At 46.6% G+C, this 19,806-nt stretch overlaps 9 protein-coding genes across 9 annotated transcripts; 6 read left to right on the top strand and 3 right to left on the bottom strand.

Annotated features, from left to right (window-relative positions):
• Positions 1-1,604: 1,604 nt before the first annotated feature.
• SUN41 (putative glucosidase) lies at positions 1,605-2,780 on the top strand (the record flags this gene model as incomplete). Its single annotated transcript, XM_018859480.1, has 1 exon — positions 1,605-2,780. One exon carries the CDS (start codon positions 1,605-1,607, stop codon positions 2,778-2,780), a length of 1,176 nt encoding a protein of 391 aa, XP_018714123.1.
• A 2,093-nt stretch (positions 2,781-4,873) lies between these two features.
• On the top strand, positions 4,874-6,529 carry METBIDRAFT_35687 (arginine permease; the record flags this gene model as incomplete). The annotated part of the gene is made up of 1 exon (XM_018856644.1): positions 4,874-6,529. One exon carries the CDS (start codon positions 4,874-4,876, stop codon positions 6,527-6,529), a length of 1,656 nt encoding a protein of 551 aa, XP_018714124.1.
• A 419-nt stretch (positions 6,530-6,948) lies between these two features.
• EAF7 (Eaf7p) lies at positions 6,949-8,378 on the bottom strand. The gene has a single exon (XM_018855549.1). The coding sequence runs from the start codon at positions 7,940-7,942 to the stop codon at positions 7,019-7,021; it is 924 nt and encodes a 307-aa protein (XP_018714125.1). The 5' UTR covers positions 7,943-8,378; the 3' UTR covers positions 6,949-7,018.
• Positions 8,379-8,520: 142 nt separating this feature from the next.
• Positions 8,521-9,933, top strand: METBIDRAFT_76628 (mitochondrial 37S ribosomal protein uS4m; the record flags this gene model as incomplete). Its single annotated transcript, XM_018858564.1, has 1 exon — positions 8,521-9,933. One exon carries the CDS (start codon positions 8,521-8,523, stop codon positions 9,931-9,933), a length of 1,413 nt encoding a protein of 470 aa, XP_018714126.1.
• A 240-nt stretch (positions 9,934-10,173) lies between these two features.
• METBIDRAFT_76629 (S-adenosylmethionine-dependent methyltransferase) lies at positions 10,174-11,055 on the top strand (the record flags this gene model as incomplete). Its single annotated transcript, XM_018858565.1, has 1 exon — positions 10,174-11,055. One exon carries the CDS (start codon positions 10,174-10,176, stop codon positions 11,053-11,055), a length of 882 nt encoding a protein of 293 aa, XP_018714127.1.
• METBIDRAFT_30084 (tRNA 1-methyladenosine methyltransferase subunit) lies at positions 10,857-12,836 on the bottom strand. Its single transcript, XM_018855550.1, has one exon. It carries the CDS (start codon positions 12,566-12,568, stop codon positions 11,171-11,173), a length of 1,398 nt encoding a protein of 465 aa, XP_018714128.1. The 5' UTR covers positions 12,569-12,836; the 3' UTR covers positions 10,857-11,170.
• METBIDRAFT_110028 (rRNA (cytosine-C5-)-methyltransferase) lies at positions 12,761-14,773 on the top strand. The gene has a single exon (XM_018853898.1). It carries the CDS (start codon positions 12,953-12,955, stop codon positions 14,753-14,755), a length of 1,803 nt encoding a protein of 600 aa, XP_018714129.1. The 5' UTR covers positions 12,761-12,952; the 3' UTR covers positions 14,756-14,773.
• An 18-nt stretch (positions 14,774-14,791) lies between these two features.
• On the bottom strand, positions 14,792-17,107 carry METBIDRAFT_37608 (uncharacterized protein; the record flags this gene model as incomplete). The annotated part of the gene is made up of 1 exon (XM_018856897.1): positions 14,792-17,107. The coding sequence occupies one exon, from the start codon at positions 17,105-17,107 to the stop codon at positions 14,792-14,794; it is 2,316 nt and encodes a 771-aa protein (XP_018714130.1).
• A 168-nt stretch (positions 17,108-17,275) lies between these two features.
• SRV2 (adenylate cyclase-binding protein) lies at positions 17,276-19,665 on the top strand. Its single transcript, XM_018855551.1, has one exon. It carries the CDS (start codon positions 17,725-17,727, stop codon positions 19,294-19,296), a length of 1,572 nt encoding a protein of 523 aa, XP_018714131.1. The 5' UTR covers positions 17,276-17,724; the 3' UTR covers positions 19,297-19,665.
• The last annotated feature ends 141 nt before the right edge of the window (positions 19,666-19,806 follow it).

Raw genomic sequence — 19,806 nt, forward strand, 5'->3', positions numbered from 1 at the left:
GTTCTCGTACAGAAGAAGATGTCGGTCGAATCATCAACTCTGCCGCACTTTACTCACTTGGACTTTTGATGAACCCCGCTTTTCATGCCAAGGTCTTTTACTGTTTACTTTGCTGGCTCGTACCTCGGGTCGGTCGCGCACAATAGCTGCATGCACTCGCAAGCAAGTGAAGAGAGAATATGCAGTATGTTCTATGGGCTGCTTCGCCGACGACCTGCCTGCGCACAACAAGCAAAATCTAATCAGCGTCAGGCCCCCTTTGTTTGTAAGACGGTACCGTAGGTACAAGCAGGATGGGGTCTGCTCGCCTGGGCAGTCTTCTTGCGTCTATACCCCGTGTTTTCCTGTACCTGTGCACACAAGTAGTCCATGTATTTAGACACGCGTCCTGCACGGTTTGCAAGGGTTGTGAGATAATGTAGCTCCTGTGGTTACCGCGAAATGGCCACACTTGCGGGGACCTTCGTATAGTAGAGTCTATGGCCACCTCAAATTTACCAACAAGACCACGAATCTTGAGCTTATGTATGTGGGAAAGGGGTCAGATTAGATGCAAACAATCATACTAATGAAAAATCACACATATTAATGCTATCCCACAGTAAGTGAGTCAGGGGTCCGTATTTTGTACCAAAACAAGAGAAATTTCAGAAAGGAAACATCCTCAAATCATCAAGCCCTACTGTGTATAAATCTCGCAATTTTGGGGGGCTAGCCATGTGGATCCGTCGCTCCGCTTTAGTCATTAAGCGGTTCGCATACAATAATGCCTTCGCTCCTAGCGGGCCATACTTTCGCAGGATTCTGGCCAAGTGTATCCTGCATATCATATCACTTCTCCTTTCGGCGATTACCTAGCAGCAGCAGGCCCATTCGAGTTCCATAAAACGATCCCCCGTCGCTTTTTTTTTCCTCTCTTTCTTTCCTTGCTAAACTTCACTCCTTTGAAAACAATCGTTTCGGTTTAACCTGTCATTCCTTTAACCCCCGACCTATCTACATACTTTCAGTATCTACGTTACGGTTATCCCCAGTTTTCAAGTATGTATAAAATAATCGGCATTTCGTAACTACAGAAATCGGGCCTGTTTGATACAAGGCAGTCAAGATGGATCGAAGCCTTACACACTTGAACAAATGCAAGCTTTTTTTCATAGAGATTCTGCTGAACCTACTCCAGGAGAACCTACTCGAGGAGAACCTTGGCTTAAAGATCTCTCATTTTGATTCAGGGTCTCGAAAACAAAACGAGCTTCGAGGCATCTACTAGCATTTTCAGTTTGCCTGTGGGTTTTCTGGTCTCTACAGAATCAAAACATAAGCTTCGAAAAATTATATAACACAAGTGAGCAGACCAGCATCAAGACCATACTTCTCCTGATTTGTCAAACAGCCGGCGTGCGTACCCTCGGTCCTCACCTCGGCATCCAGCGTTGCGAAGGTCGCGATGCATTTCACAACAATAATTCGCGCTCATTCTGCATGTATTTTATGCTTTATGCAGTTTGTGCAGTCGTGAACCGCGGCAATGTCGCATTTGCCTCAGATCTCGCATTTTTGGTATACGAAATAATTTGCAATCAGACTACTAACCATAGACAGCAATGAGACTTGAAATCACCACTTTGTATACCTTGGCGTTGGCTTTTGCCTCCTTGGCCGCAGCTGCTCCAGCGAAAAGAGACGATGAAGATTGCTCTACCACCCAGTACCACCGTCACCACCAGCACAGAAGAGAGGTAGTCATCGAGACAGAGGTCATAACCGTCACCGTAGATGGTGAATTGGCCACTACCACCAGTGCCACCACCTCTAAGATTCCTGATGCTGCTGAGACAACCCAATCCCCCTCGACTGCTAAAATTGACAGCGAGTCCGCCACTCTGTCTACTTCCACGTCGACTTCTGTCTCGAGCTCCTCCGGTTCTGTCAGTGCTGACGACATCAGCGGTGATTTAGAATCGTACGTCGACCCAACTACCAAGTTCGTTGATGGAACGATTGCTTGCAGCAGCTTCCCCGGTGCTTCGGGCCAGGGTATCATCAACCTTGACCACCTTGGATTCGGAGGTTTCTCTGGTATCTACAATTCTGACACTTCGACTGGAGGAAGCTGTGAGGACGGGTCTTACTGCTCTTACGCTTGTCAGCTGGGTATGTCCAAGACGCAATGGCCATCTGAGCAACCATCCAATGGTGTCTCCGTTGGTGGCTTGCTCTGTAAGGACGGATACTTGTACAGAACTAACACTGACACAGATTACTTGTGTGAGTGGGGTGTCGACTCTGCTGTTGTTGTCAGCGAGCTCGACGAAACTGTTGCTATCTGTAGAACGGACTACCCAGGTACCGAGAACATGGTTATCCCAACTGTTGTTGATGCCGGCGAGACTTCCATTCTTACCGTCGTGAACCAAGAAACGTACTATACGACCAACAGTGGCGGTAAGACATCTGCCCAATACTACGTGAACAACGCAGGTGTCTCCTGGAAAGACGGATGTCTTTGGGGTACCTCTGGCTCTGGCGTTGGTAACTGGGCTCCATTGAACTTTGGTGCTGGTTACGATTCTGGTGTCTCCTACCTCTCCTTGATCAAAAACCCTAACAACGTGGATGCTGCCAACTTCAACGTGAAAATCGAGGGTGAGTCCGATGCCACAACCGTTGGTTCTTGTTCTTACGAGGCGGGCATCTACACGTCTAGTTCCGGTGACAACACGGACGGTTGCACCCTCAGTGTTACCTCCGGTCGTGGTCAATTTATCCTTTACAACTAGGCACTAGTCGAATGTTCTAAGTTTTTGTTTTTGTTTTAATCAATACCCATTTCATCCCGTACTTGTACATCAAACAATGCTAATTAGTAAAGCATCTGTATATTCTGTCTCCAGAAAAAGCAAGTTTGGGTTGAGTCAGAACAATTTAAACGTACTGACTTATTAGTCACTTAATTTTGCGACTTCAGCAGGGTCCACAGAAGAGCTTAATGTGCCTGAAACAGCTGCTCTCACCGTTAGCCCATCCCTTGTTTGCCAATTCATAGTCAATCATTTTTGTGCAAGGAATTGCGCAAAACTTCACCGCTATTCGTGAATTCTTGTTCTCATCTAGGGAGGTATTTCATTGTCAGTTTGATGGGCTGCTAGTGTAAGTTTTTGCATTTGAAACAGCAGAAACCAGAACAACGGTTTACTGTGCACTTGATCTCATAATCGTTGAACACTCTATTCGTCAGTCTGCTGTTATTCTCCATCTGCATAAGGGACTGGGTATCAGGTTTAAGTAAACATTGGAATAATTCCAAATACGTTCTCAGTCAGATCATGGCCCGCCCTGTCCAATCACTACATTGTGCGGAATTAAGATTTCATGAAAGCCCCGCGTACTGTACGATAATCAAACTGGGCTTATTCTAGTTTTCACAAAGGCTTCGCCTTTTAGTCGACAAATTCAACCAGTAATTCTAGTACCCGCGCTAAACTCATGCTTTACTGTCATCATTATCGTAGTGTCATTCCAAGGGGTGAGTTGGATAATACCCTTCTTCGGTGAGCATTTGGCAACATAGCCTCATCGCCATCATATCAGCTGGGCCGCGCCAAGAATTACAAGATCAACTGTTTGAAGCTTATCACAAGACCCGAAGAAAAAACCTTATTTAATTGCCTGCTTGCAAGGCCAGGATGCACACACATGGCCACTAATCGTGTGATCAGTTATGTCTACTTTTTCTTGTAGATGTTCGAGCTAAACGCCGTTTTCATACATCTTTGCATGGAATCAATATGCATCACCAGACACCCCCGCGACTCCGACTAGTAACCTGCATATCCGAATCGCACGGCGTTGCGGAGGACGATGCGAAAATTTTGCCTCGGTACTAACGGTTTCTCAGTTAAAACCGGAAAGTGCCGTCTCTCACACTATCCGTCTACGGAGTGATGTGCCACCCCCGCCCACTCAAATAGTGTCGTTTTAACTTGCCTCCCCCCTCCCCATCAATCTGTGTTTCAAGGGCTCCCCTCAATTCAGGAAGTCAAAACACTCCTAATCTCTTCTTGTAAAATCCCTGTGTAACATGTCCTGTTATTTCTTTTTTCTGCTCGGCGATATAGAGACAAAAAAAAAGCCGCAAGCGATGAGTGCGGCTTAATTCATGAAACGAAATAAGCTCAACTGCTGACCGCTCTACGAGTCCAGAGGTACGCGGACAGAATGGAGAAAAGCTGGGGATGTACGCGGACAGAATGGAGAAAAGCTGGGGATCACAGATAAGCAAAAAGAAAAGCTTATTCTGTGCAAATTCGATTGTCCGTATCTTCTTAGTCCCGATATGGCCTTGCTTCGGACCTCCAGATAAGAAGTGGCCGTCAAAGGCAGCAGGAATCGAAAATTGTTTTCCTTATTTTTCGTTAAGCGCAGGTGCCACCGAAATAGTCTAGAGAAGGCGAATTTTCTATCCAATGTAGGTAGAGGAACGGCGTTGTGCTCTGGTCACCCTGCATATACTGCCAGGCCATCACGGCAATATATTTTCGCGGGGCGGCACTCCGGTAGATGCGAGAAGTGATATATCATTCCGGTGCACAACGCAGACTTCTTGCAGGTCCGGGCGTACTCCGATAAGAACGAAAAACGTGACGGAAAACATTTGCTGCATTTATAATGGACATATCCCTGTGCTCCAGCGGCTCTAGGTGAAATTTATAACGTTTTTCTCATCTGTAATTGCCCTTGCCGTGTGCACACTCTTTCATTGGAATACTTGCATATCCTTTATTAGTTGCCAATATTAAATCTTGTCACCCTCGCCTGGTCTAATATTCGTGGCATTACTACTGCTGACATCAAATCACATTCACTATTCATCATGTCGGACATTGAAAAGTCTGCGTCGTCACCCAAGGATGTCCAGTATGTCCGTGGGGATGATTCCGTCTCTGACTTCCAGGAATTGAAAGTAACTGAAGTGCAAAGAAACTTGAAGGCAAGACATATTTCCATGATTGCCCTCGGTGGCACGATCGGTACTGGTCTTTTTATTTCTACGAAAGGACCCATTGCTGCTGGGCCAGTCATGGCACTTATTTCCTATCTATTCATCGCTACTTTGGCGTATTCCATTACTCAGTCGCTTGGTGAAATGGCCACATACATTCCTTGTTCCGGTTCGTTCACTCAGTTTGCTACTCGTTTCGGCTCTCCTGCCTTGGGATGTGCCAACGGTTGGATGTACTGGTTCTCCTGGGCCATCACCTTTTCTTTAGAGATTTCTGTGATCGGGCAGATTATTGAGTATTGGACTTATGATGTACCCTTGGCAGTCTGGATTTCTGTTTTCTGGGTGCTCATCACCTGTTCAAATATGGTTCCTGTGAAGTTCTATGGTGAAATTGAATTCTGGGTTTCATCCATCAAAATCATCGCCGTTGTTGGCTGGTTGATCTATGCCTTGTGCATGGTTTGTGGCGCTGGTGTAACTGGACCTGTGGGCTTTAGATACTGGCGTAATCCAGGTCCATGGGGCGATGGAGGAGAATTCACTCAATATGTGAACAACATCAACACCGCTAGATTCTTAAACTGGTTGAACTCCTTGATTTCCGCTTTGTTCACCTTCCAGGGAGTTGAGTTGGTGGGTGTTTCTTGTGGAGAATCTGCAAACCCAAGAAAAACCGTCCCCGCTGCTATCAAGAAAGTTATCTGGAGAATCGGCATTTTCTACATCATGTCCATCTTTTTCATGGGCTTGTTGGTGCCCTACAACGACCCCAAATTGGACAGTGAGTCATCATTTGCTTCCTCTTCTCCCTTCCTTATTGCCATCCAAAACTCTGGTACTCCTGTCTTACCTGACATTTTCAACGCCGTTATTCTTCTTGCTATTATCTCAGCAGCCAACTCCAATGTCTACTCGGGCTCTCGTATCTTGTACGGATTGGCTCAGAGTGGTGTTGCCCCCAAATTTTTCTGCAAAGTTACGAAGCATGGAATTCCATACATTGCAGTTCTTTTCACGGCTGTATTCGGCTCATTGGGCTACTTGACTCTTTCTAAAGGCGGCAACACGGTCTTCGACTGGTTGTTGAACATCACTGCTGTCGCTGGCTTGATCACCTGGGTCAACATCTCATTTTCTCACATCAGATTTATGAATGTCTTGAAGTCGAGAAACATAAGCAGGGATAAGCTACCCTTCAAGGCTATGTGGATGCCATGGTGTGCCTACTACGGTTTTGGTTTGGGGTTCACCTTAGTTTTTGTGCAAGGCTTCAGTAGTTTCTATGGCTTCACTGCCTCGAATTTCTTCACGGCCTACATCTCTGTCATCTTGTACGTTGTCATTTGGTGTGTGGCTCATTTCTACTACAACGGCTTGAACAAAAATGCCTTCACAATGAGATCCCTTCTCACTCCTCTAGATGAGATTGACATTGACACGGGAGTCAGAGAAATCGATGACATGGTTTGGGAAGACGAAGCCCCAACTACTTTCTTGGGCAAGGTCTGGGGGCTTTTGTCCTAAGCTGCGTATGCTTATTCCCCCAAGTACCACGTCACATGACGTTTCAGAGTCTATATTTTTTCTACACCAATGCATTATTAATTTTGTTACAGCTAAGTATTTACACTGGGCGTAGTGCACATGTAACCCAACGCACATGTGACTGACGAAATGAGGTGGTTGACCCAACATACCTCTATCGATGTCCGAAATCCCCAAGACCAATGATATGTCAGCTCAACGCACGGACCTGAAAGTCGAAGAGCCGAGCAAGCCGAAGATCGACGTCAGGCTTTTGGATCAGCAACTCGCAGAAATGGATTCTGATGAGTTTGATTCAGACGACGACCTCCACAGTGGTGGGTGCTCATGCTGTGCTGGGCAAGTAGGCCAAATCCGCAAGGATTAATGTGCTGCTAGGCAAAAAAATCCCGGTCTACATGCCAGGGGCTGTTCAACGTTGATGTTTAGCATAGACACTAATATATCATATTTCCTAGCATTTTGCCTCTACTTGTTGCGAGTACTTCTACGGACAGCCTGTCTTCTTGACCTTCTAGTTTTGGGCCCTTCGTCTGCAATCTCGGAGTCTTGCGGAATCTCACTCTTGGTTTCTGCATTTGCAGGCTCCTCGTCCTTGGGATACACTTCATCACCAGATCCCGTGTTTTCTCTTCTTGTATCATCGCGTAGTCTGCCGGCACTGTCTTCTGCTTGCGAAGGCTGATTCGAAGCCTGCTCCGCCTCAGGTGTCGTGTCTGTTTTTGCTTTTCGTCTTGTACCCTGAGAACTCAGAGGGCGGCGCTTGGGGGCACTTTCGTCTTCTCCATCTTTGGTTGTCGGCCTCATTCGTTTCTTGGGTGTGGTAGCCAGGCTTTCCTTTGACGCGTTCTCCTTCGCAGGAAGGCGTTTCACAGCTTTCTTCGGGCGGCCCCGCCTCTTGATTTCCCTCGGTGGAGGCAGCGTTAGGTTCTTGTCGTGTAATTTCTCAAGTTCAGTTTCCTCACCCTCCACATCGCTCAACTCGGACGAATACAACTCGGGCGGCTCCGCCGATTTGGCGGGAGAGTTTGTTTCTGGCTTGGGTCCTGCCGCATCAGGTGTTCCACGCTGTTCCACGGTCGACTCACGGGTGGGCTCATCCTTTGATTTGGCCCCGGCACTTGACCGAGACCGCTCTTCCTTCCGCGGCGTTCCCGGCTCGCCCTCGGAGTCCTTTTCGATGTCCTCAATTTTCTGGAGATCGAAGAAATCTGCCAACTTGGTCCATATTTGCTCCTCAGTGAACGAATCCTCGCCAGTGATGTTTTCGTTGATGTTGACGAGAATTTTCGCAATGTTGTTGTCTCTTTCGGCCCCCGCCGGCTTGGAGTCGCACACAAGACTGAGTAGAAGGATTTCTTGTTCGATGCTCCATATCCTCTTGCCGGGCATACTCGGTCGGGGAATTTGGCGTGGGATGTGGCTTGTCCCCAATACGTGCCTTTGACGCTGCGTGCGATCTGCACCACCTTAGCGAGATTACCTATGCGGGTGCCTCAGCTAGCCGGCGACGGTGGACGAGATGCAATGGCACAAGAAAAATTGCCTCAGCAAGACACGGCATTCTTTTATTACCTTTGGCATGACATATCTGGATCCGATGAAACTCGTGTGGGATTTTGCGGCTTGCTTTGGGTTGTACTGCTCTGGCCCTGGGTGCCAGTCAGCCCACCGTCTCAAGACTATTGCACCCATCTTTCTCAGCAAATCGCACGAGGTGCACGCGGCCACACAAAACAATGCTGCCAAAGCGTATGGATTACGTACGGTGGGAATGAAGACTGTGAAATGACCACCATGGCCCTCAAAAAAAAAAAAAACTGGGGATCCGCTTCATGGCTCCTTTCCCCATACTGTACTTATACTTTGCAGTGAGCTCGCCTAGCTTCTCTTCGCGCTCGCACGACTTTTTCGACTACTTTTTTTCAGTGATCCCAACCCGTGCAAGAAAGAGGGACGCCAGTCAAGAAATGCCCAGAAAAGCGGAAAACTTGTTCTCCACGGCAAGGGGCCGCGTGCGTGCCTCCATGAACAAGTATAACTTGTTCAACTTGTACAAAAAACAGCCGATAAGATACCAGGGCTTGACTTTATTTCAACAGAAATGGAAAGCCAAGAGAGAAACAAGAGCTTATCATGGAGAGCACTTGACTGAAAGCAGATGGAAGACTCTTTTCCTGCCCAAATTGGAGTCGGTTGCCCAGCTAGATGCCTCCTTGAAAGGTGTGAATGTATTTCCAACGCCCATGAGTTTACAAACTTTTGCCGTGTTGGAGAAGAGACTTGAGTTCGCTTTGTTCCGTTCCATGTTTGCATCTTCGGTTAGACAAGCAAGAGAGTTCATCAGAAGTGGCTCTGTTCAGGTCAACGGTGTCACCATCAGACATCCTGCGTACCCATTGCAGAGTGGCGACATTTTTAGCGTCACTCCCGAAAAGGTCATGCTTGCAATGGGCAGAGTTAAACCTAGTGTTCAACAGGCGGTGAAAGTGGACAACCAGCAGATTGCTGTGTGGAACAAGTACGTCAGCATGGTCAGGCAGAACCCCAAGGATGCATGGGACTTGAAGCAAATGAAACCTGCTTCGTTGAACACTTTGGTGAACGAGGATAAAAAGTCAAGGGTGGAGAAAATCAAGAAGGCCAACGCGGGGATCGAATCTGATATGCTTCAGACGCAGAAACGTGTAACGAGACAATTTATTTTGAAAGAGATCTTGCAAATTGCGAATGGTAAGGACGTTGAGGAACTCATACCTGAACAATTTCTGCTGCTCGTCTCGTCGGACAAGACAGACCTGGCAAAATGTATTGAGGTATACAAAATCTTGAAGAAATCTGGCCATGATTTGGTGGCGGCCCATCTGATCGACGACTGCACCAAGTACATCTCGACAAAGAGCACAGAGTTCGGATCCACTGTGGCTGCGAAGGAAGCTTCCAATGTCAAGAAGATTCTTAGTGAAATTGTCAACGAGCAATTAGAAAGAATACGCCGTGACGCGGAAACTCAAAAATTGCCAGAAGATGCCAAGACCATCCCATTCACTTCGGACTTCGGCAAATCTTTGCAGACCGTTGCTCCTTTGGATAAGGATGCAGTGATTGAAGACGAGTCTAAAGCCGTTGTGAACTTGCCTTGGCAGAAGGGCTTGTTTGGTCGTCAAGATCCATCTAAGCCATTTTTCACTCCATGGACCCCAAGACCATTTATTGGAGCGTTCGCGATCTTGCCCCACCATATTGAGGTGTCGTTTGAAACATGTCATGCTATCTACTTGAATGATCCAGTCGCAAGACCAGGCCACTCGGAAGTGATCTCTCCGTTCCCCGACCACGTCCACGAGAGATCGTACATGTACTATGTCAGAAAGGGATTGTAAACTTGTATATAGAGGATACTAATGAAGATAAAGAACCGAACGTCTTCGCCTTCCAAACATGTGTATCAGAGCTATCTTCTAAAATGTGACTTGTGTAAGCCTGAAGACCCTACGATTACTAAAAATCAGAACCCACGATGGGGCAACCTACTTTCCGGGACTCGCTTATTTCATGGGCCAGTGCCCCGTTAACTGCGAGTATGGCCCGCAGATATTCTACGCATAAACATAGACATCAAAATGCCACGCATATCAAGAAAGACGATCAGAGAGGCGTTTTCATTTAGTCCTTTGTTGCCGCCTCTTTTAAAAGCTACCAGGACTGTGGAGTTGGCAAAATTAGAGCTACGCTGGATTCAGAACGAACTTCCTAAATCGAAATGGGCAGAGGCCATCGCAAGACGTTCAAAGCTTGAGCCCCTTCAATACATTTTGGGCTCCCAGCCATTTGGATCCCTCGAGATTTTATGCCAGCAAAATGTTCTCATCCCCAGGTGGGAAACGGAAGAATGGGTGACCAAGACTGCCGAAGCCTATGAAGTTTCATCCAAAAGCCCTATTTCGATTCTTGATGCATGTACTGGTAGTGGATGCATTCCCCTTTTGCTCAAATCCTTGATTCCATCGGCTCAGGTTCAGGCATTTGACTTCAGCGACGCTGCTATCCAACTCTCCTTGCGAAACAGGAAGCACAGTGGAATTGAAGTGGACTTCTGGAAGGACGATCTCTTCAACTTTCAGGCCCTAGATAGGCTACCGAGAGTTGATCTTTTGACATCGAACCCTCCTTATATCCCTGAAAATGATTATAAAAAGCCGCTTGCACTCAACGGTCCCGAATTGTCTGTGAGATTATACGAGCCTCGAGAGGCCTTGGTGGGACATTTAGAGTTCTACGAAGCTCTAATAGATAAGTTAATATTACCACTGCTATCTGCTGGCTTAATCTTCGAGCTTGGATACGAGGATCAAGTCTTAAGAACAGCTGAAAAGCTTCCACACGACTGGTTGTGTGGCAGGTATGTTGACCTGGCAAACAATTTGCGTTGTGTAGTAGCGTGGAAGAGAGGCTCTGCAATGTCATTTTTGCGCCTGTTGGTGAACGGGGGATACATAAAATAATGAAACTAGGTTGAAGTGGACCAAAGCGAAAGATTAGTTGAAATGGAAGGTTCTATAAATTCATAGTATCTCGAGATGAGTGTGTTCCTTTTCTTACGGAAGGGCGTCCGGTCACCTACTCTTCCATGGCAGCGTCGGGCTTCCCCTTTGCAGATTCTACCGGAATTGTGGTGCTTGCCTCTGGAGTAGCAGATGTCTCCTGTCTTGGTTTCTTCCTCGTTCCTTTACCAACAGCATGAATGTGACCATCAGCTGGAAACACTCTAGTACCAGACAAAATGTAACCACCGTATCCTCGCAGAGTCATAAGTGGATGTAAACGGCCTTGTATCGTTTGGTACTTTCTAGCCTTGGTTTCATATATTGAAGGAGCCAACACTCTCTTGTCGCGGGAGAGCTCGTGTTGGGTCTCCAAAAGAGCTTCCTTGAACGGGCTGTAAAATACCAACGGGCGTGATCCGCCCACGCGAGGAACAACCAACGACAAAAATGAGGGCATATTGAGACTCGAAACAGAAACAAATGCATCAAAATTACTCTGAGTTACCATGTCCAAAGCTTCATTGATTTCAGCGGCCCTCTTCAGCCTTCTATGATACTGAAGTTTCTTTGTGGGCTTCATCTCATCAATGGCTTCCTGTGGGAGTTCTTCCCAGTCAATCTTCTCGTTTTCTGGCTCAGCAAATTGAAGCCAGCTCAAAGTCTTAATCATTTTCTTTTGGAACTCGTCAGAGTAATCCGAATGACGCAAAGCTGCCAAGTTTGCATGCTCATTTTCGTGAATAAGAAGAATACTTCCCTCTCCTTTCATCCTCTCCAACATAGCATATGCAACTACACCTGAAGTGTCATCAACAAGCAAATAGTTTCCGCCCGGACGAATATTGGCATGACTGAGCAACATACCCAACGTTTCCTCGCTCATGTCTCTAACCCTCTGAATATCCTTGTCGATATAGTACTGCAAAAGTTGAGACAGACCCAAATATTCGACCTGGAATCGGCGCAAGAATTTCTGCTGTTTCCGACGTAAGTACTTCTGCTGGGAAAATAGCGTTTTCTTGTCAAAAGCAGAGTGGCCTGCAATAATCTGTTCAATAATTTTCTGTCCGATGTCGGATGATGCACCAGACTTCTTGAGGTCATCAATTTGCTTGCTGTCCAATTTCTGAATTTTCGATCCGATATTGATGATATCTTGATTTGACTCGGCGCTCACTTCGAAAAACTTGGTCACTTGATCTTTTGTAAGCTGCTCCTCATCGATTTCATTCTCTGGGACTTCTTCCACGCTCGTCAAGGATTTGACGGGGACAGCTACTTGATCTTCTATAATCTCGAATGTCGTGCCGAATGAATGCCCGAGTATACTGCTAACTTTGAAGGCTCCAAATTTTCCCAAACTGATGATTCCATCTTCCTTCAAGTGTACCACCTTTAAAGCTTCAGATGGCAACCTGAGAAGCACGTGTTGATTGGCCACAACAATCAGGTGGCTTTTGTTCAAATCCATTTTCAATCGATTCTCTTTGAGTGTAAAAAGTCGCTTTTGGCCTTTTTGTGTGAAATTCTCGTACTGTCTCAGACAATATGCTACAGATCTTCGAGTGATGGACCGGCAAGTAGCAAAAAGACTTCAGAAGGATTTTTTGGGATATGTATGATAAAGTACAAGATAGCAGCCTTTTTGAACTCAATTGAAGTTTGGTTGTGCTAATACAAACAAACTAGAATACGTAGTTAGTTTGATTTGGCGTACAGATCTTTTGGTGATGGGCCAGCGTGTAGGCGTTTTTTTTTCGCTCACCTCCATATCTCGAGAGATGCGAATTTTCGAAGCTCATCGCGGTTTTTCTTTCCACAACTTCAACTACTTCAACTAAACACAAGCCAAACAATGGGAAGAAGGGCCAAAAACAAGCAGGGAGTTCCACCCTCGTTGGATGATTTCTTGGAGAGAAAGAACAAACACTCTCTGAAACCACAACATAGAGAAAAAAGAAAGAGAAGTGATGAAGGTGATAAGAAAAGCAAGAAGTCAGTAAAGAAAACTAGAAAGGATGAGGAAGAGGTGCCTGCTGATCTTCCAGAGGTTGACTTGGAAGAGTTGGCATCTGCAAAAAAGTCTCTCTTCGATGATGACAACGACTCTCTCCCAGAAGATGACGAGTTCGATGCCGAGGACCTTGAGGGTGCCAACGATGAGTTCCAGGACTCTGATGAGGAAGGCAGAGAACGTCCAATTTTCTCTGATGATGAGGACAATGATGAGTTAGAGGAATTGAATGCAGAGAACATGGAGGCCTTCTCCAAGAAACTTGACGAAGAAGACGAGTTGGAGGCAGAAGAGGCGGAGTTGGAGTTGGTGCAAGGCGCTGCTCAGCCCAGAGCCAAGGTCTTGCCAACCGAAGAAGAGGAAGCTGAACTTGCGAAACAGCCCGTCGACATCACAACTGTCAGAACGCGTATGCTTGAAATCGTGAAGGTGTTGGAGAACTTCAAGGAATTGTCTGAAGAGGGTAAATCTCGTGCAGACTACACGGGAAGACTTCTCAAAGACATCTGTGAATACTTCGGCTACTCTGAATTCTTGGCAGACAAACTCTTCAACCTCTTTTCTCCTGCTGAAGCTATCGAGTTTTTCGAGGCCAACGAGGTTGCCAGACCAACAACTGTCAGAACCAATACCTTGAAAACCAGAAGAAGAGACTTGGCTCAGACACTTGTAAACCGTGGTGTCAACTTGCAGCCAATTGGTGCCTGGACTAAGGTTGGCTTGCAAATTTTCGACTCCCAAGTCCCTATCGGTGCTACTCCTGAATACTTGGCTGGTCACTACATCTTGCAAGCTGCCTCATCATTTTTACCTGTGATGGCTTTGGACCCCAAGGAAAATGAGCGTGTCTTGGATATGGCTGCTGCGCCCGGTGGTAAAACCACCTATATTTCTGCATTGATGAAGAACACTGGATGTGTCTTTGCCAACGATGCAAACAAGGCCAGAACTAAATCTTTGATTGCCAACATCCAGCGTTTGGGTTGTAAAAACACCATTGTCTGTCACTACGATGCACGTGAATTCCCAAAGGTGATCGGTGGCTTTGACAGGGTTTTGTTGGATGCTCCTTGTTCTGGTACCGGTGTGATTGCCAAAGATGAATCCGTCAAAGTTTCCCGTACCGAGAAAGACTTCATTCAAATCCCACACTTGCAAAAGCAGTTATTGTTGAGTGCTATAGACTCTGTCAACGCCCACTCCGCTACTGGCGGTGTCATTGTCTACTCCACTTGCTCTATCGCTGTTGAGGAGAACGAAGATGTGGTGGATTATGCATTGAGAAAAAGGCCAAATGTCAAGCTTGTTGAATCGGGCTTGCAAATTGGTAAAGAGGGTTTTACTTCATTTAGAGGAAAGCACTTTAACCCAACCATCTCTTTAACGAGACGTTACTATCCTCATACCTATAATGTTGATGGTTTCTATGTTGCAAAGTTCAAGAAGATTGCTCCATCTCCTCACGACATCACGAAATCAGGAGCCAAGGAGAAGGAATCTTTGGCAAGATCTGAAGCGGAAGAAGAGGGAATTATTCACGATGATTTCGCCGAGTTTGACAACGACGAGGACCTGGAGTTGATCGACAAATCCATCAAGAGAAGTATGAAGAGAAAGGGTCTCAACCCCCATGCTAAGAAATAGTGTATTATAGTATTGCATTCACAGTTCGAAAAACTCTCAAAGCTCGCGGAGACTGACATTTCCAAGGCCGTGCTCCTTAATATACTCTGGTCCGTTTTCGTCATACTCTTTTCGTGTAACGTAATTTTCTTTTGCGTCTGACGCACTGGACCACTTTTGCATACCTTTCCAAGCATCCAAGAGTGGGTCGTTTGCTTTGCAAACGTTAATGGGGGCGCCAGTTGGTAGAAAACTGGTTATCTCTGACTTTAAACGATCAGCAAAGTTAGGAAGCAACGTTCCACCTCCTGTCAAAAAAATGTTCTCCATCATCTGTCTCAGTTGACCGCCAACATCAAAGATACCGTCAAAATTGCGCAAAAGTATGTTCTGAATTATCTCGGGAATACCAGCTTGATCAAGACCTGCGATTTGAGGTTGGAAGTATACTTCAGGAACTCTTATCCGCTCCACATTAATATGGATCTGGTGATTGCGGCGGATAATTTCTGGATCTTTCAAGAGCTCTTCAGGATCATGCCCCTCAGCCTGCATTGTAAGCGTTAAGTTCGGCCGAGGTCCATGGATGAACTTGTGCAAAACCAGATTTCTCCAGTCAAACTTCTCTGAAGCTGCAAATGTATCTTCTGTGTGAAAGTCCGGATCAAAGTCCAACAACTCTAGCTCTATCCTGTTGATTTCGGCAAGGGTTGACTCTTGCTCCTCTTCCAAACTCGCATTGCTTATGTCACGATATGCATTCCAATCGGCGTCATTTGTTCCAAAAGTATCGTTTGGGTCGTTGTCTATGGTTGCACTGGGGCCAGCACGACGACGTTTTTTAGCAGCAGCGCCTGAGGCCTGGTCACTCGCCAAATCGGCAATATTTTTCATTCGCTGTTGCGCCGCCATAGACTTTCTGTCCTTCATTGCATCCATGGCCTTAAGCCTGATCTTATATTCAGAGATGCATTGGGCCAACTCTAGTCTCTTTGCGTTGCACCAGCCTTCTAAGTCGCGTATTCTCCATTCCTCTTGCTCCTTCAAATAAAGTTGTTGTTCCTCTTCCTCTCTTTTCTTTTCTTCCCGAATGCGAACTCTAGCTTCGTAGTTGCTTTTGAGGAGTTTTTGTCTTCTTTTCTCCTTGATTTCTTCATCATTTAAGTCAGAGTCTGGGATCTCAGCCAACGGCCATGTCGAAGCAGGGTCGACTTCCTCCTCTGGCTCTTCGATCTCCAGACCCTTGGATCTCTTGATTGCCTTTTCCAAAGTGGCAATGTACTTATGCAAGTCTGCAACGTTCTCGAACTCCTCGGCAATGACACGGCGCTCGGCTTCATTCTTACTCAAGCTTGATATAGTATCCCTAAGTTCAGTGTAGTACGCGTGTTCTTTCTCTTTTTGCATAAGAGTCTCTAATCTCTTTTTCTGTGCCTGTTCTTGAAGTCTTTTGCCTTGTTCCTTCCTCTTCTCAGCCTGACGGGCAAGCTCTTCTTCGCTTTTTTTGGCCTTTTCGGGCGCGATGTCGACAGGAACTTGTATGACGACATCTTTTTTCTCTAGCGTCTCCATGTCCAAGATGGTAGACAATTCTGAGGCATAGTCTTGGGCAACGTACGCGTGGTCACATACGATGTTTTTGGTGTGATCATTGGTGAGTCTGGTTGGGAAGTACGGGTACTTGAGAGCTAGGGCTTTTTGCAAGAACAGCAGCTGTTGCTCGCCTCCCCAATCAATACGCTTGCAGTTCGTTAGAATGCCCTTTCCTCCAAGGACTGGTATCAAGTGAGTCAGGTTATTTCCAACACTCACGACCAACCCGTCTTTCTTCTTGGAGTTGGCATAGAACGAGAAGAGAGAATCGATTCCAAAAGCCACTTTCGGTGCTCGATATGCCTCGAAGAGTATTTCATACATTCCTTTTCTGTAAGTGAACGGGGCTCCAGCAGCTTCGGTCATGATCACTGGATTGTTGAGACACCCGTTGTCAGACGTGATGCTGAGGTGCTCCAACGAGTAGTCGAGTATGCTTTCGACCGAGTCCCAGTTGGTAATCATCAGATTGTCAAATGGGGACTTTGCTCCTGTTCTGAGAGTTGGAAAGTGCACCGACTCTCTGTAAACATCATTGCCAATCAAGGTGAGCGTGTAGTTGGACTTGCGATCTCTGTGCTTGGCGACAATATTCGGAAAGATGTTGCAAGGCTCAGACGCGTTAGTTAAACCTGCCCTCACTGTGTCAGAGCCGAAGTCTATCGCAATCGGTACGCCTTCCTTATAGTTGTTGTAAAATGGCTCTGCATCTCCGGAAGCTTTCGACTCGCGTATCAAGTGAACTTTCTGGGGCGGGAGCTCTTGATCCAAAGCAGACATGATATGTGGTGAGGCGTCCCTGCGTGAAAGCGTCCGAAAGTAGTTTTCCGATAGATTCTTTGCTGGTCTTGTCCGGAGGGTCGCTACGAAGATATACACCCGTTCGCATGCGACATTAGACTTCGTCTCAGCGAGCGTGCCTTGATGGAATTTTACTGCGTGTCCGGAGCCTCCACTATCAGCGGGGATGCCTACGGTCACAATGCACAAATATCTGAAGATTTTTTGAAAATCAAATTACAAGTGGTCTTTTGAAAAAAGCATTTCGATTCTTTCGCAGACATGGCTGGATAAACTATCGGAACTCCATCTACCTTCTAGATCCAGCTGTCGAACACGCCATTCGCAGCTTGTTCTGAGTGGGCAAACTTGCTGAGTTTTTTACATTTACTTATTCATATGCTGAACGCTCTTGAGCACGAGGCGTAAGCAAATATGAGGGCCTTTTTTCTATAGCGTTTCTGTTCAATGAGGAGGTCATGCTCACCTGTAACAATCTCTGGCAAGGCGGCGAATGCTAGTGCCGGAAAGTCGGACGAGCCCCGTCACGTGTCGCGGGCAACGCCAGACCACTATTTACTCCCATCTAGCACTTGACTCCCCACATACCAACCACCATGCTGGAAGAAAACCAATTCAATGTGCAAGGCTATAATATAGTTAATATTCTCAAGCGCTTAGAGCAGGCCACATCTCGTTTGGAGGATATCACCCATTTCCAAGAGGAGACTTACAAGTCAGGTACTACACCCAAGGTTGGAAATGACGTGGTCAAAGATCAAGCCGAAGACCCCGAAATCCAGTCCAGTCTTCCTCAACCCGAGTCGGAAGAAAAGGTGAAGACTGTGCGCGAATTTGAAGACCTCGTCAAAAGCCTTGTAGATCCTTTCGTCGAAATCCTGCTGAAGATCGATCTGGTGGTGGCAGAGGTTGCTGGCAATTTCAGAGACGCCTTCGTGGCACAAACTCGCTTCTTGGTCATTGTGTCGCAGACCAAAAAGCCAGATACTGCGGACCCGGCCTTTATGGAGGCTTTGCGGCCAATCAACGAGAAGATCAGTGCTATTAGCGCAGCCAAAGACGCCAACCGCCGTTCGGAGTACTTCAACCACTTGAACACATTGAGCGACGGAGCTCCTGTGCTTGGGTGGATTGTCAGCGAGACGCCAGTTTCCTTTATCTCCGATATCAAAGACAGCGCCCAGTTCTGGGCAAACAGAGTCATCAAGGATTTCAAGGAGAAGGACGCGGTGCATGGTGAGTGGGTCAAATCCTTCTATGCCATCTTTGATGCTTTGCGTGCATATGTCAAGGAATACCATACTACTGGGCCCTCGTGGAACCCCAAGGGTAAATTATTGAAAGAGACTTTGGCTGCGGAATCGGCTCCTGTTGCAGATGGACAGAGTCCAGTCTCTGGTAACGGAGCAACCGGAATTGCGCCTCCACCGCCCCCTCCTCCCGCTCCCCCTGCTAACTTGTTCGATGAAGCATCCAAACCAGAGAACAGTGGCGGGCTTGGTGCTGTATTTGCCGATTTGAACAAGGGATCTGACGTGACGGCTGGTCTCAAAAAGGTAGACAAGTCTCAAATGACACACAAAAACCCAGAGTTGAGAAAGCAGGGTACTCTTCAAAGAAAGCCAACGCCTCCCAAGAAGCCTACAGCGTTATCTACAAAAACCAATGTTCCACAAAAGAAGCCTGCCCGTAAAGAGCTTGTGGACGGGTCGAAATGGATCATTGAAAACTTCACTGCTATGGATGCCCCTGAGCCGATTGTGATTGAAGTTGAAAAAACGCAATCCGTTTTTATCGGAAAGACCAGTGGCGTCACCATTCAAATTAAAGGCAAGGGAAACGCCGTGTCCATCTCCGAGACGACCAAGACCGGTGTTGTGGTGGACTCCTTAATCTCTAGTGTTGACGTCATCAAGTCTTTCAAATTTGGAGTGCAAGTCACTGGTGTGGTGCCATTGATAAGTGTGGATAAGTGCGAGGAAGGCAGCATTTACTTGTCGCAAGAGAGCGTTGACGCCGACTCACAAGTGATTAGCTCAAACACCACAGCCTTGAATATCAATGTTCTCGATGGCGACGACTTCGTGGAGATCCCTGTTCCTGAGCAATTGATTCACACCATTAAAAACGGAAAGTTGGTTTCCGAAGTGGTTGAGCACGCAGGGTGAGACTACTTGGTGAAGTTGCAATTTGCAGGTTCAGGCGGCGCAAGGAATATCGCATGCGCTTACATCTTAAGTATTACGCACTGGTCGAAATAAACTGTTTCAGAAGCTAGACATATCAAAGCTCAGGCATACGAGCGTTAAAATCGCAATATGCCGTGATTACTAACTGACCGGGATACTCCCAGTCTTGGGGGGATAATCATATGCTCGATTACAATCGATTCCCCACATCAAAATTATAGGAGTGCGATCATCAGCCTACAGAGAAGGTTCTTTCATTTTGTTTTTGTGTTTTCCTCTCTTTTTTTTTTTCAGACGCTTTTCGTCCCCTTTTCTTTATGCCTTCTGCAACACCAACATTATCCGCCGTATACTTTCTCTCAAAAGGGTAATCACGTTTAATCTAGGCCTCATCGGATCACGTGCATGCGAAAACTGTAGAATGTTCCACAAAACGGCGCGCAACGAAAAATCTCTTCTGTCATAAGCATTGAATTCCTGTGTCGTGAG

Source organism: Metschnikowia bicuspidata (genome assembly GCF_001664035.1).
Source record: "Metschnikowia bicuspidata var. bicuspidata NRRL YB-4993 chromosome Unknown METBIscaffold_1, whole genome shotgun sequence".
In the NCBI taxonomy this organism is placed as follows: Eukaryota; Fungi; Ascomycota; class Pichiomycetes; order Serinales; family Metschnikowiaceae; genus Metschnikowia; species Metschnikowia bicuspidata.